Source organism: Plecotus auritus (genome assembly GCF_963455305.1).
Source record: "Plecotus auritus genome assembly, chromosome: 7".
Classification (NCBI taxonomy): domain Eukaryota; kingdom Metazoa; phylum Chordata; class Mammalia; order Chiroptera; family Vespertilionidae; genus Plecotus; species Plecotus auritus.
In genome coordinates, this window is record NC_137774.1 from 156,787,719 (window position 1) to 156,799,754 (window position 12,036).

At 38.4% G+C, this 12,036-nt stretch overlaps 1 protein-coding gene across 4 annotated transcripts in view; it reads left to right on the plus strand.

Annotated features, from left to right (window-relative positions):
• Window positions 1–12,036, plus strand: part of LOC308253215 (cadherin-10) — a 173,542-nt gene that overhangs the window by 99,730 nt on the left and 61,776 nt on the right. For all 4 annotated transcript variants that reach the window (XM_080678501.1, XM_080678503.1, XM_080678502.1 and 1 more), the window contains exons 3-5: window positions 1,231–1,525; window positions 2,737–2,856; window positions 3,297–3,464. In XM_080678501.1, coding sequence (XP_080534627.1) covers window positions 1,231–1,525; window positions 2,737–2,856; window positions 3,297–3,464 — 583 coding nt within the window. The remainder of the gene's footprint in view (window positions 1–1,230; window positions 1,526–2,736; window positions 2,857–3,296; window positions 3,465–12,036) is intronic.

Below are 12,036 nucleotides of genomic sequence, written 5' to 3' on the forward strand. Positions count from 1 at the left end.
GTAAACAGTTTTGATATTCATATAAAATGTTTTTACAGTTATGTTAATTTACAAGCTCCCATTAATGAAACTTTCAAATAAAGAAGCAAAATTCTATTTTAAAGAGAAAATAATCAGTTTAATATTTTCACATGTAATTGGATCAAAATGCATGTTAATATGTCATCTAAAGAGCAAAATTCAAACCTATTTAGGTAAATATGTTTCTATAATTTTTTGCATGATTGAAAAATATAATATCCAATTTTTAATTCTCTAAGCTACATGTCAGTGTGCCTATTCTGAATTATTACTACGTTTTATATGAATATTAAAAAAACACGTTCACAATGATGTCTAAATTATTATAAATGCTTTATAGAAATTTAGATAATCTACACATTGTTTTTATATTTCTTATCTGATAAAAAATAAAAATAAAAAATTTAAAAAGTATACTCGTTTATTGCAAATAATCAAACTGTGATCTTAGCATAGAAAATGTTTATTGATCAGATGGTACAAGTAAAGAGAAATTTATAATTTTTGTGTTTTACAAAGCCACGCTCTGTTCCTTCCATGGTGAGCCCCTCCTCTCAGGGTAAGAATTCCATGGGATTGCCAAAACCGGTTTGGCTCAGTGGATAGAGCGTCGGCCTGTGGACTGAAAGGTCCCAGGTTCGATTCCCATCAAGGGCATGTACCTTGGTTGCGGGCACATCCCCAGTAGGGGGTGTGCAAGAGGCAGCTGATCGATGTTTCTCTCTCATCGATGTTTCTAACTCTCTATCCCTCTTCCTTCCTCTCTGTAAAAAATCAATAAAATATATTTTAAAAAAAAGAATTCCATGGGAGCAAATGGAGGTTTACAACTGGAACCTGTATGTCCTTTTTTAGACTGTACTTGAGATGCTTGGGACCGTTTTTCCCTACTCAAACATCCCTGCGCTTGCTTCTCGGTCCGAGGGTCTCTTTTCCAGGTCTGCCACCTTAAGGCCAGATTCACCCACTGCTATATGCACCTCTAATCCAGGCATGTGCCCTGACCAGGAAACAAACCAGGGACCTCTTGGTTCTTAGGTTGACACTCAGCCAAGGAGCCACACTAGCCAGGCTCAATTCTCATTTCAAAAACTCAAATAACTTACCCCATTATTCAGTGATGGGATATAAGAAACTTTCTTTGAATTCTTTCAACATTACATGCCTTTAGACATTATCATGGATATACTCTTTTTTCATTCTTCCTAGCTTCATTCAGACCAAGATAAAGGAGATGGATCACTCAAATATATTTTATCTGGAGATGGAGCTGGTACTCTTTTTATTATTGATGAAAAAACAGGTGACATTCATGCCACAAGAAGAATTGATAGGGAAGAAAAGGCCTTTTATACCCTACGTGCACAAGCTATTAACAGAAGAACTCTGAGGCCAGTAGAACCAGAGTCTGAGTTTGTGATCAAAATCCATGATATCAATGACAATGAGCCAACATTCCCAGAGGAAATTTATACAGCTAGTGTTCCTGAAATGTCTGTCGTAGGTAAGTTTATTTAAAACATTTATGGTGTTTTTCAAAAAGTATTAACAAAATCAAGAAATTCTCAAAATATTATGACCACGTAATTGAAATCACCATTGACTCCTACTAAAAATGCATACGTAATATCCTCACTTAAGACAGGAGTTTTTGTATTTGTAAATCTTACAATACAAATAAGTGGACACTTTCCTCAAAAATCCAAGAAAATGCCATTTAACTTAGTAGAACACTTTGAAAATATAATTTTTTTCACATGAATTTGGATAATAGCTGTGTAATATTTTGACACTAAATGTAAGTGCATTTAGAACATAGATATAAAAAGAGTCTCTGCATATATACTCTAGTCATTTGCCTTGAGTTTGTCTGGATTATCTTGACAATATAAATGATGGTGTTAATGAGATCATCCAATTATTTTACATAGACCACATTCATTTTTTATGAATAGAGGATTATAAAAAATTCAACATATGAAAACAGTTTTAGAGATATATGTTTGGATTTAGTAAAATAGATTCATTTCTCAAATGTTGGACAAGTTATATAAACTGATAAAACAATTGGAAAAAAGTTTGTAACAGTTGTTATAGCAAAGTTTGAACTCTTCATTTCTCAAAAGCATTGTTCTGGGATTACTATTTAATATTTACTTCACTAAATCCCAAGGACTTTTGCCCATTGCCTTATTATAAAGCCCTTTTAAATATCTTGAACTTTATGAGAAAGCTTTTAATAGTTCATGGAACTTGGGATCATCTTGGATTGCTTCTAAATTTAAATTTTAATCTATTCATAAAATTGTATTCTAGAGCAGATGTTAATTATTTTTGTAGTTAATTAGTGGAGAGGGGGAAAGGAGCATACTTACTCCTTTGTGATTAGATATGGCCTTTACACCAAACAAATCTATTATGAGAAAATGAATTTAAGTATCAAACCTGGGCATTTGTAAAGTGACTGCATTTTTTAAAAAATTGATACACTCTATCAGTATCTACTGCATGCATAAAAATAAACTTGTTGGCTACATAAATATGTAGTTGAACTCAGAGTTAACTCTAGGTATGATGTTCATGTAAATTATCAATACATGTTTTTTTAAGAGGTCATGATTAAAGCCAAAAATCATTCAAGTCTTCCATGAAAACCAGTGCTTTTGCTCCTCCTTCTGGTACTGTGCAGAACTAAGCTGAATTTGGATACTTCAGGTACTTCTGTGGTGCAAGTCACAGCTACTGATGCCGATGACCCTTCCTATGGAAACAGCGCCAGAGTCATTTACAGCATACTCCAAGGGCAGCCGTATTTCTCTGTGGAGCCTGAAACAGGTCAGGAACCATGAATTGGATTGTTAATTTAATAGTCTTTCCGATCTTTACAAGTAGAAAAAAAGGCGTGAAAATAAGAACAAACATTAACATTAATACTCCCAGCAGAGGGATGATGACACACTTAGATATTTACAAACTCCAAGTTGAATAATTGAGCGAGCTAATGAAAAGATACCTGTATTTACGTATGGGTTTGTGTCACATGGGTTTAGGACATTATCCAGTACATATGGTACTCTTTAAGAATTAGGAAAATGACACACATTGTAAAATATCTGCATTGGATCACTTTTACAATTTCTAGACAATAAAAATTAATAGCAAAAACATATTTTGTCTTTTAAAAGTCACGAGTTTGGACATATACTTTGTGAGCTTAATCAACAAATAATTGAGATTTCAGTAAAGATGACAAATGTTTTTATATTTTCTTCAAGGTATCATCAGGACTGCTTTGCCAAACATGAACAGAGAAAACAGGGAGCAATATCAAGTGGTTATCCAGGCCAAGGACATGGGCGGCCAGATGGGAGGCTTATCGGGGACCACCACCGTGAACATCACACTGACAGATGTCAATGACAATCCACCTCGCTTCCCCCAGAGTAAGCTGCCTTTAATGGTCTTTCTGCAGGGTAGAAGCTTTAGAGTAAAAAAGAAAAAATAATCAGGAAAAAACCCACAAAACTTCTCCATATATATCCTATCTAATAAAAGAGTAATATGCAAATTCGCTGTCACACCAACACACAAGATGGCTGCCCCCATGTGGACACAAGATGGCTGCCACAAGATGGCCAGCAGGGGAGGGCAGTTGGGAGGGACCAGGCCTGCAATGGAGGGCAGTTGGGGGCAATCAAGCCTGCTGGGGAGGGCAGTTAGGGGTGACCTGGCCAGCAGAGGAGGGAAGTTGGGGATGACTGGGTCTGCAGGGAAGGGCAGTTGGGGGGGACCCAGGCCTGCAGGGGAGGGCAGTTAGGGGTGACCAGGCTGGCAGGGGAGGACAGTTAGGGGTGACCAGGCCTGCAGGGGAAGGCAGTTAGGGGCAAAAAGGCTGGCAGGGGAGCAGTTAGGCATCAATCAAGCTGGCAGGGGAGTGGTTAGGGGGTGATCAGGCTGGCAGGCAGAAGCAGTTAGGGGCAATCAGGAAGGCAGGCAGGCGAGAAGTTGGGAGCCAGCAGTCCTGGATTGTGAGAGGGATGTCCAACTGCCCGTTTAGGCCCCATCTAAACGGGCAGTCAGACATCCCTCAAGGGGTCCCAGATTGGAGAGGGTGCAGGCCAGGCTGAGGGACACACTCCCCCACCCTAGGCATGAATTTCGTGCACTGGGCCTCTAGTATATATATATATATATCCTCTAATATATATATATATATATATATATATATATATATACACACACACACACACACACACACACACACACACATATATATACTATTCATCTATAATTGTAATCTAAGACTATTTCTTTCAGTTAGCAAAAGAAAATAATGTTTTATTGGACAACAAATAAGAGATAATTCTACAACAAGTCTGTTTATTTCCACTTAGAATTTAATAAGAAGGATGCTAACTTGAGGGTACATTTTTTTTCAATAAAAAATCTAATTTGACATATTAGAAAGCACTACATAGGGAGCACTAATCAGATTTGCATTTGGATATTACTGTGTCAGATTTGCATTTAATCTCTCTGCATTTGGAATGGCAATCATAAATAAAACATTTTGTATTCCTATCTATTTATAGATTTATTTTGTGTTATAGAATTAACCTTCAAATTCTCAGAATAGGTCATGAATGGTTTAAGAATCATTAGCTTCTGACATTATAACACAGGTTTTATTCTCTTTTCTTATACAAATTTGGTAGACCTGCAAGTAGAGATGATGTTTATTAGGCCTCAATGGACACTGCCAAGCTCAGCCAATTTCCTGCCAGTCTAAAAGATCCTATACTCAAGATGAGTTTCTGCATTGTTAGAAATGTGGCATAAAAATGGAGGCTTCAGTAAGATCTATGTACTTAATTTTTAGCATTTACTGTGTATTAACTTCTGAATTGACCCCCTAATTTTAGGTGAACCTTTGTGATAAAGTTTTAAAGTACAGCTTCTTGTGGTATTTATATATTTTTTCTCTTCTTAAGTATCTTTTATTTTATTTTCATTTTATTTTTTATTGTTTAAAGTATTACATATAGTAGTACATATATCTCCTTTTTTTTCCCCATTGATCTTCCCCCAGCCTCCCCTACCCCCTGTCACATGCCCTCATCCCACCCCCCCAGTGTCTTGTGTCCATTGGTGTGCCTATATGCATGCATACAAGTCCTTTGGTTGATCTATTTCCCTCCCTCCCCAACACTCCCCAGCCTTCCCGCTGTAATTTGACAGTCTGTTTGGTGCTTTACTGCCTCTGCATCTATCTTTTTGTTCATCAGGTTATAATGTTCCTTATTCTCATTTGTGGATATTTATATTTTTACACTAATGTCTATTGCACAGAAAGATTATTGTCTAAGGATTCACTGTATTATTTTGGCTCTTTAAAAGCATTTTTCCTCTTTTCTGTGATATCTTTCTCTAATTTTGATAATTGATAGTGCATGATTGGAATTGAGTTGTGTGTTTTTTTTAAAATGACATTTTTGGAAATATGAAATTCAAGTAGAATTGTGTTGAGCAGACTAATCATATGCTTATGTATTTGTGTTGATTCTTTTGTTAGCTATTTCAGGCACATGACAGTCAGGTCTGCTATTGTGGTGTCTGGCCCAAAATACAGGGAGGAGGGTGTTTACTTATACTGTTTTTAAATAATCAGGTTTCAGCTCCAAGTTACATTTAACATTGGCGAGGAATAGGAAACCAATTATAATCCTGTATAGTTCTTTCAGAATAGGTCTAAAGAGGTACCTAATTACATAAAATTTAAATTTCACATTTTATATTTATTTCTGATTGTCCTTTAGTGCAAGCCTGTCACCAGAATAATGGCCAGACAAGTTCATAAGGAAAAAACAACAACAACAAAAAAAAACTGTCAAATTGTGTATTCTACAATGATCAAAAATATTTCTGAAAAATATTTAATAGTAACTGACCAGCCCAGCCAGTGTTGCTCAGTGGTTTAGTATCAACCCATGAACCAAGAGTTCACCAGTCCAATTCCCGATCAGGGAACATGCCAGTGTTGTGAGCTCGATCCCCAGTAGGAGGCGTACCAAGAGGCATCTGTCTCTCATTGATGTTTTTATCTCTCTCTCTCCTTTCCTTTTTCTCTCTAAAATAAATTTTAAAATATTTAAAAATAATAGTAACTGACCATTAAAAGGAGTACTATATTTTAAGTGAAGAGGAACATGTATACACATGTGTCTTTAAGGCAGTCCACTAAAAAATGGTGCATTCAATAAGCAAATTAAAGATTCTAATTAAATAAAAATGGTCATTGGAAATTAATAATGCCTGAAGAAAATATTTTTATCTGTTATAACATCTTTATTAATTCAATAATTGTTTCCTTTTAAGTCAGAATTTGTGATTGGTATCTGGTAGACATATCATACAAGCCCTGAAATAATAATAATAATCCTATCTAATAAAAGAGTAATATGCAAATTGACCATACCTCCACTACACCCACAAGCCACGCCTACCAGCCAATCAGGAGAGAGTATGCAAATTAACCCAACCAAGATGGCTACAGCCATGGAAAGAGCAGGAGGCTTGGATTTCCCAGGCAATGGAGGAAGCCAAACTTTCTGCCTGCCCTGGCCTGCCTTGGCCTCCACTTAAGGCTAGTTAAGTTTCAATTATAGAAGATAAATAAATCCCAACAAAAATGGCTGCAGCCACTGAGCAAGCAGGAGGCTTGACTCTGCTCAAGGCTACAAAGTTTCAATTATAGAAGATAAATAAATCCCAGATACCAGGGCCTCTGCTTGGGTCGCCGGGGGAGGGGGGGGAGGAGGGGGGGCGTGGCCAGCCTGCAAACCACCACAGGCCCCTCACCCAGGCTGCCCCATGCCCCAAGGGAACCCCCACCCTGATCTGGGACACCCTTCAGGGCAAACCAGTTGGCCCCCATCCATGCACCAGGCCTCTATCCTATCTAATCCTCCTATCTAATAAAAGAATAATATGCAAATTGACCATCACTCTAACACCCAAGATAGCTGCCCCTATGTGGTCAAAGATGGCTGCTCCCATGTGGACACAAGATGGCCACCACAAGATGGCCAGCAGGGGAGGGCAGTTGGGAGGGACCAGGTCTGCAAGGGAGGGCAGTTGGGGGTGACCAGGACTGCAAGGGAGGGGAGTTGGGGGCAATCAAGTTTGCAGGGGAGGGCAGTTAGGGGACCCAGGCCTGCAGGGGAGAATAGTTTGGGGAGACCAGGCCTGCAGGGGAAGGCAGTTAGGGGCAAAAAGGCTGGCAGGGGAGCAGTTAGGCATCAATCAGGCTGTCAGAGGAGTGGTTAGGGGGTGATCAGGCTGGCAGGCAGAAGCAGTTAGGGGCAATCAGGAAGGCAGGCAAGCGAGCAGTTGGGATCCAGCAGTCCTGGATTGTGAGAGGGATCCCAGTTTGGAGAGGGTGCAGGCCAGGCTGAGGGACACACCCCCCCCCTGCATGAATTTCCTGCACCAGGCCTCTAGTAATGTTAATAATAATAAAGCATAACATATTTTCTCAATAGCATTTTTATTGGATCCCATACCAAATTACTTACTGATCTACTTTATAGAATCATACTAACTCATTTAGGTGAGTATTATGACCTCCATTCTACAAATGAGACAATAAGGGCCACATTGCAGCTAATGGCAGAGGTGGGTAGATATCAATGTCCAACTCCAGATGTACAAACCAATTCATTTAGAGAAATTTTAGAGTATCCTGTATCTTGTATCATTATTTTGTAATCATAGATGGAAACATAATTTTTGAACATTTATTTTCTCAATTGTCTTTTCTTCAATGAATATCTTACTATTGGGAACACTCAGTAATGGCAATCAGAATGTTACTTGATAATTTAAGTCATCTAACACCCAAAACACTAGTTTTTAACTTCTTTTTTAAAAAAATATTTTTATTGAATTCAGAGAGGAAGGGAGAGGGAGAAAGAAATAGAAACATCAATGAGAGAATCATTGGTTGGCTGCCTCTTGCAAGCCCCTAATGGGGATCGAGTCCACAACCAGAGCATGTGCCTTTGACAGGAATCGAACCTGGGACCCTTTAGTCCACAGACTGATGCTCTATCCACTGAGCAAAACCAGCTAGGGCTAGTTTTTATCTTCTAATGTCATTGCATTAAATAGCGAGTTTGGAGAGGCTTCTACAGTTTATGAAGTCTTTCAAATGAACATCACTGAAATCTCACACCTAACTTGTATAGACCCATTGGTATTTTTCTTATACCCAATGTACAAAAGTAAAGGAGGTTCTGAGTGGAGATAATAAAGAAAACAAATTGGTGTTGCTTCACAGAAATATATTACAAACCAATAATGTGTGCTACATATGTCATTTTACATTTTCTCTTAGCCATATTTTAAAAATTAAAGCAGGAGACATTTATTTAATCATTAGAGGCCCGGTGCATGAAAATATATGAACTCAGGGCGGTCCCTATCCCGGTCTGTACCCTTTCGCAGTCCGGGACCCCTTGGGGGATGTCCACCTGCCGGCTTAGTGGGCCTAAGCCACAGTTGGACATCCTTAGCACTGCTGAGGAGGTGGGAGAGGCTACCGCCACCACTGCTGCGCTCGCAGCCATCTGCCCGGCTTGTGGATGAATGGAGCTCCCCCTGTGGGAGCTCACTGACCACCAGGGGGGAGCTCCTGTACTGAGCGTCTGCCCCCTGGTGGTCAGTGCTCCTCATAGCGACTGGTCGTTCCTAGTCATTCTGCCGTTAGGGTCAATTTGCATATTACCCTTTTTTTATATAGGATATATTTTATTAAGCCAATGTTATCCTTTAAACATATCATCAGTGTAAAACCTATTCAGATATTTTACATTGTTTTTTTCCCATGTTTCTTTGAAACCCTTACATTGAGTATTTTCTAGTTACATTAAGTCTCAATCCAGGCTTAGCACATTTCTAGTCAATAGCTACATGAGGGCTGGTGGCATGGCTAGTGGCTGTGAACTGGGACAGTGTAGGAGCAGACTGTGGAGTCATCTTACATGAGTCCCAGTGCTGTCTTCTCCACCCAGTACCTTTTTCACCTTGGTCAGTTAAGGAAAATGAAATAGCAACATATATTCCACGAAGCTCTATAAAATGAAATAATTGAATGTCTCTGAAGCACTGGGCTCAGTGACTGCCACTAGTGTATTCATGTGCTCGATAATGTTGATTTGTGCAAATACTCATCGGTTATTATTATTATTCAATGTTATAAAAGTGGTGTCAGAACTTAAACTTCCGTGTACATTGTTTGATCCAAATTCAACATTTCCCAATATGCTACATCTGTGGAGGATAAAAATCTGTCATTTGGAAGGCAAGGGGGCAGAAGAAAACTCAGAAAATCTATTGCTTACCTTCCAGGAGCAAACACTGTATTTCCTCCTTCATTGTTTAGCTAATTTTATTGCATGGATCTATAACAATCCTTCTCTTGTTTGCCTTCCAGAGAAGGTTTCACCATGTCTTGAGACATTTTTGCTTCTCTGAATTGGTGGGTACTACTGGCATCTAGTGGGTGTAAGCCAGAAATACTGCAAATGTCCTTAGAATTCACAAAACAAAGAATTACTGGGCCTCAAATGTAAATAATGCCAAGAGTGAGAAACTCTGATATGTTATATGAGGAGCTGTTCAAGTGAAATCATGAACTCTTTTATTTAACAACATTTATTGAGAATGCTACTTTAGAAGCTAGATGTATAAATTTTGCCTTAAACACCCACTGTTTTATTTTGTCCTTATGATACGTTTCATTAAAGCATGGAAGGCAGATCATACATAAATAGAGACATTGTATACATACAAGGTATTGGCTCAGTTCTGGATAAAGGGAGAATATGTGTGTGATAGTAGGGGGGGTAAGGTAAGGAAATGTCTTAGTTAAGAGGTACTATTTCATCAAAATACTTTAAGGTAAAATAGATCTAGCCATACAGAGAGATGGGTACTTTCTCCAAGTTTAGGGACTAGTATGTGAGAAACTCACAGAAACATTGACAGTCATAAATTTTCATTAGTATTAACAAACCTAACTGTGTGCCCGATCTAAGATATCATTAGGATTTTGTGATTTTAGAGGTGAACGTTAATATGACACGTGCACCATAGTATGGTTCTAAAATAAAGGCAATGGATTCAAAGTTAGGGGTACACCTGAAAACTGAGTTCCAAAAAGTATTTTCTGCCTTTTCGCTAAGCATACATTTTTCACTCTCAAAAAAGAGATCTCTGCAGAAATTATTTCAGAATCCTGAGTTACTTCAAGTGCTATAATTTAATTTTAAAAACAATAAGGAAAAAAATCTATTGCTTACCCTCCAGGAGCGAGCACTTTATTTCCAATTAATCATATGAAGATGAATAAGTCTTGATTCCTGATTACAGGTGGGTCACTGTCTAGCAGGATGTTTGAATATGAAATGACAAGTGTGATCATGGAACTCTGCACAGTGTAATGGGCGTACAGAGGAGCAGCAATGGTCCGAATATTGAGGGTGGGGGCTGGGGACTGAGTGCCTTTTATAGTGGAAGCTATTTTTGGAGAACCTATCACTTGACCTAAATCCTTTCTTAAAACTATACTTATACCTACTATAAGCCATAAGAATAGGAAAAGAAGGAGAGGTCATCAAGTTGGAAATTAGCAAAGTTACCTATTTATGAATGGGCATATTCTGCACAGGAAAAAGAGGAACGTGCTTCAAAGTGATCATAATGATTACCTTTGGTGATGAAATAGTAGATGACTTTAATGATTGCTTTTCTGTTGTTTCTATTTTTATATATTTTTGTAATTTGATAATTCTAATAAAAAAGAGAATAACGGGATGGAAAGGACAGAAGAGACAATAAGATGAGCACTGGAAAGCAGCTATTGGAATTGATATAATGCAGGCAGTTGTGAATGATCTTTCCCAGTTAATTTTAGTTGAAATCATTTTGGAAGAAGCTGGAGGATAACAAGGTGAAGAATAAAAGAAAGTCAGAAAGAGGATGGAACAAATGACCTCTATCTGTTCAGAAGCTGAGATGTACATGAAAATAGAATAGAAAAGGAGCAGAGGGAGTTCTAAAGTAGGGATGTGTCACTAGATAATTGTTTTTTAATTTAAATTCTTTATTGTTTAAAGTATTACATGAGTCTCCTTTTTCCCCCATTGACCTCTCCCCAGCCGCTCCCACCCCCAGCACATGCCCTCATCCCCCTACTGTCTGTGTCCATTGCTTATGGTCATATGCATGCATACAAGTCCTTTGGTTGATGTCTTACCCCTTCACCCACCGCCTTCCCTCATAGGTTAGACCGTCTGTTTGATGCTTCTATGTCTCTGATTCTATTTTTATTCATCAGTTTATGTTGTTCATTATATTCCACAAATGAGTGAGATCATGTGATATTTATCTTTCTCTGCCTGGCTTATTTCACTTAACATAATGCTCTCCGGTTCCATCCATGCTGTTTCAAATGGTAAGAATTCCTTCTTTTTTACAGCAGCGTAGTATTCCATCATGTAGATGTACCACAGTTTTCTAATCCTCTCATCTGGATAATTTGAGAGCCTCCTATATCCCAGGCTTTAAGCAGGAATTAGGCTACAGTGGCCAGCAAGGACCTGAGCTACCCATTGAAGGTGTAGACAAAAAGTGATAACCAAAATGTATTTATGAGGTCTAGCAGGGTGGTAAGTGCTGTGAAAGACAGAAAGCAGGGAACATGACTAGAGAATGGCAGGGGTGTTATTTTAAGAAGAATGAGTACAGGACAATACTCTAAGGAGGCCTGAATAATTTCAGAAACTGAAAATGGGTAAAACTAGGCAATGTATCTTCTCTAGACCGCAGTTGCTACATATGCAGTTCTTATCTCATAGGGTTACAAACAAGAGACATGATTTCATATATAAAATGTATTCAGCCCAACCAGCGTGGCTCAGTAGTTGAGTGTTGACCTATGAAGCAGGAGGTCAC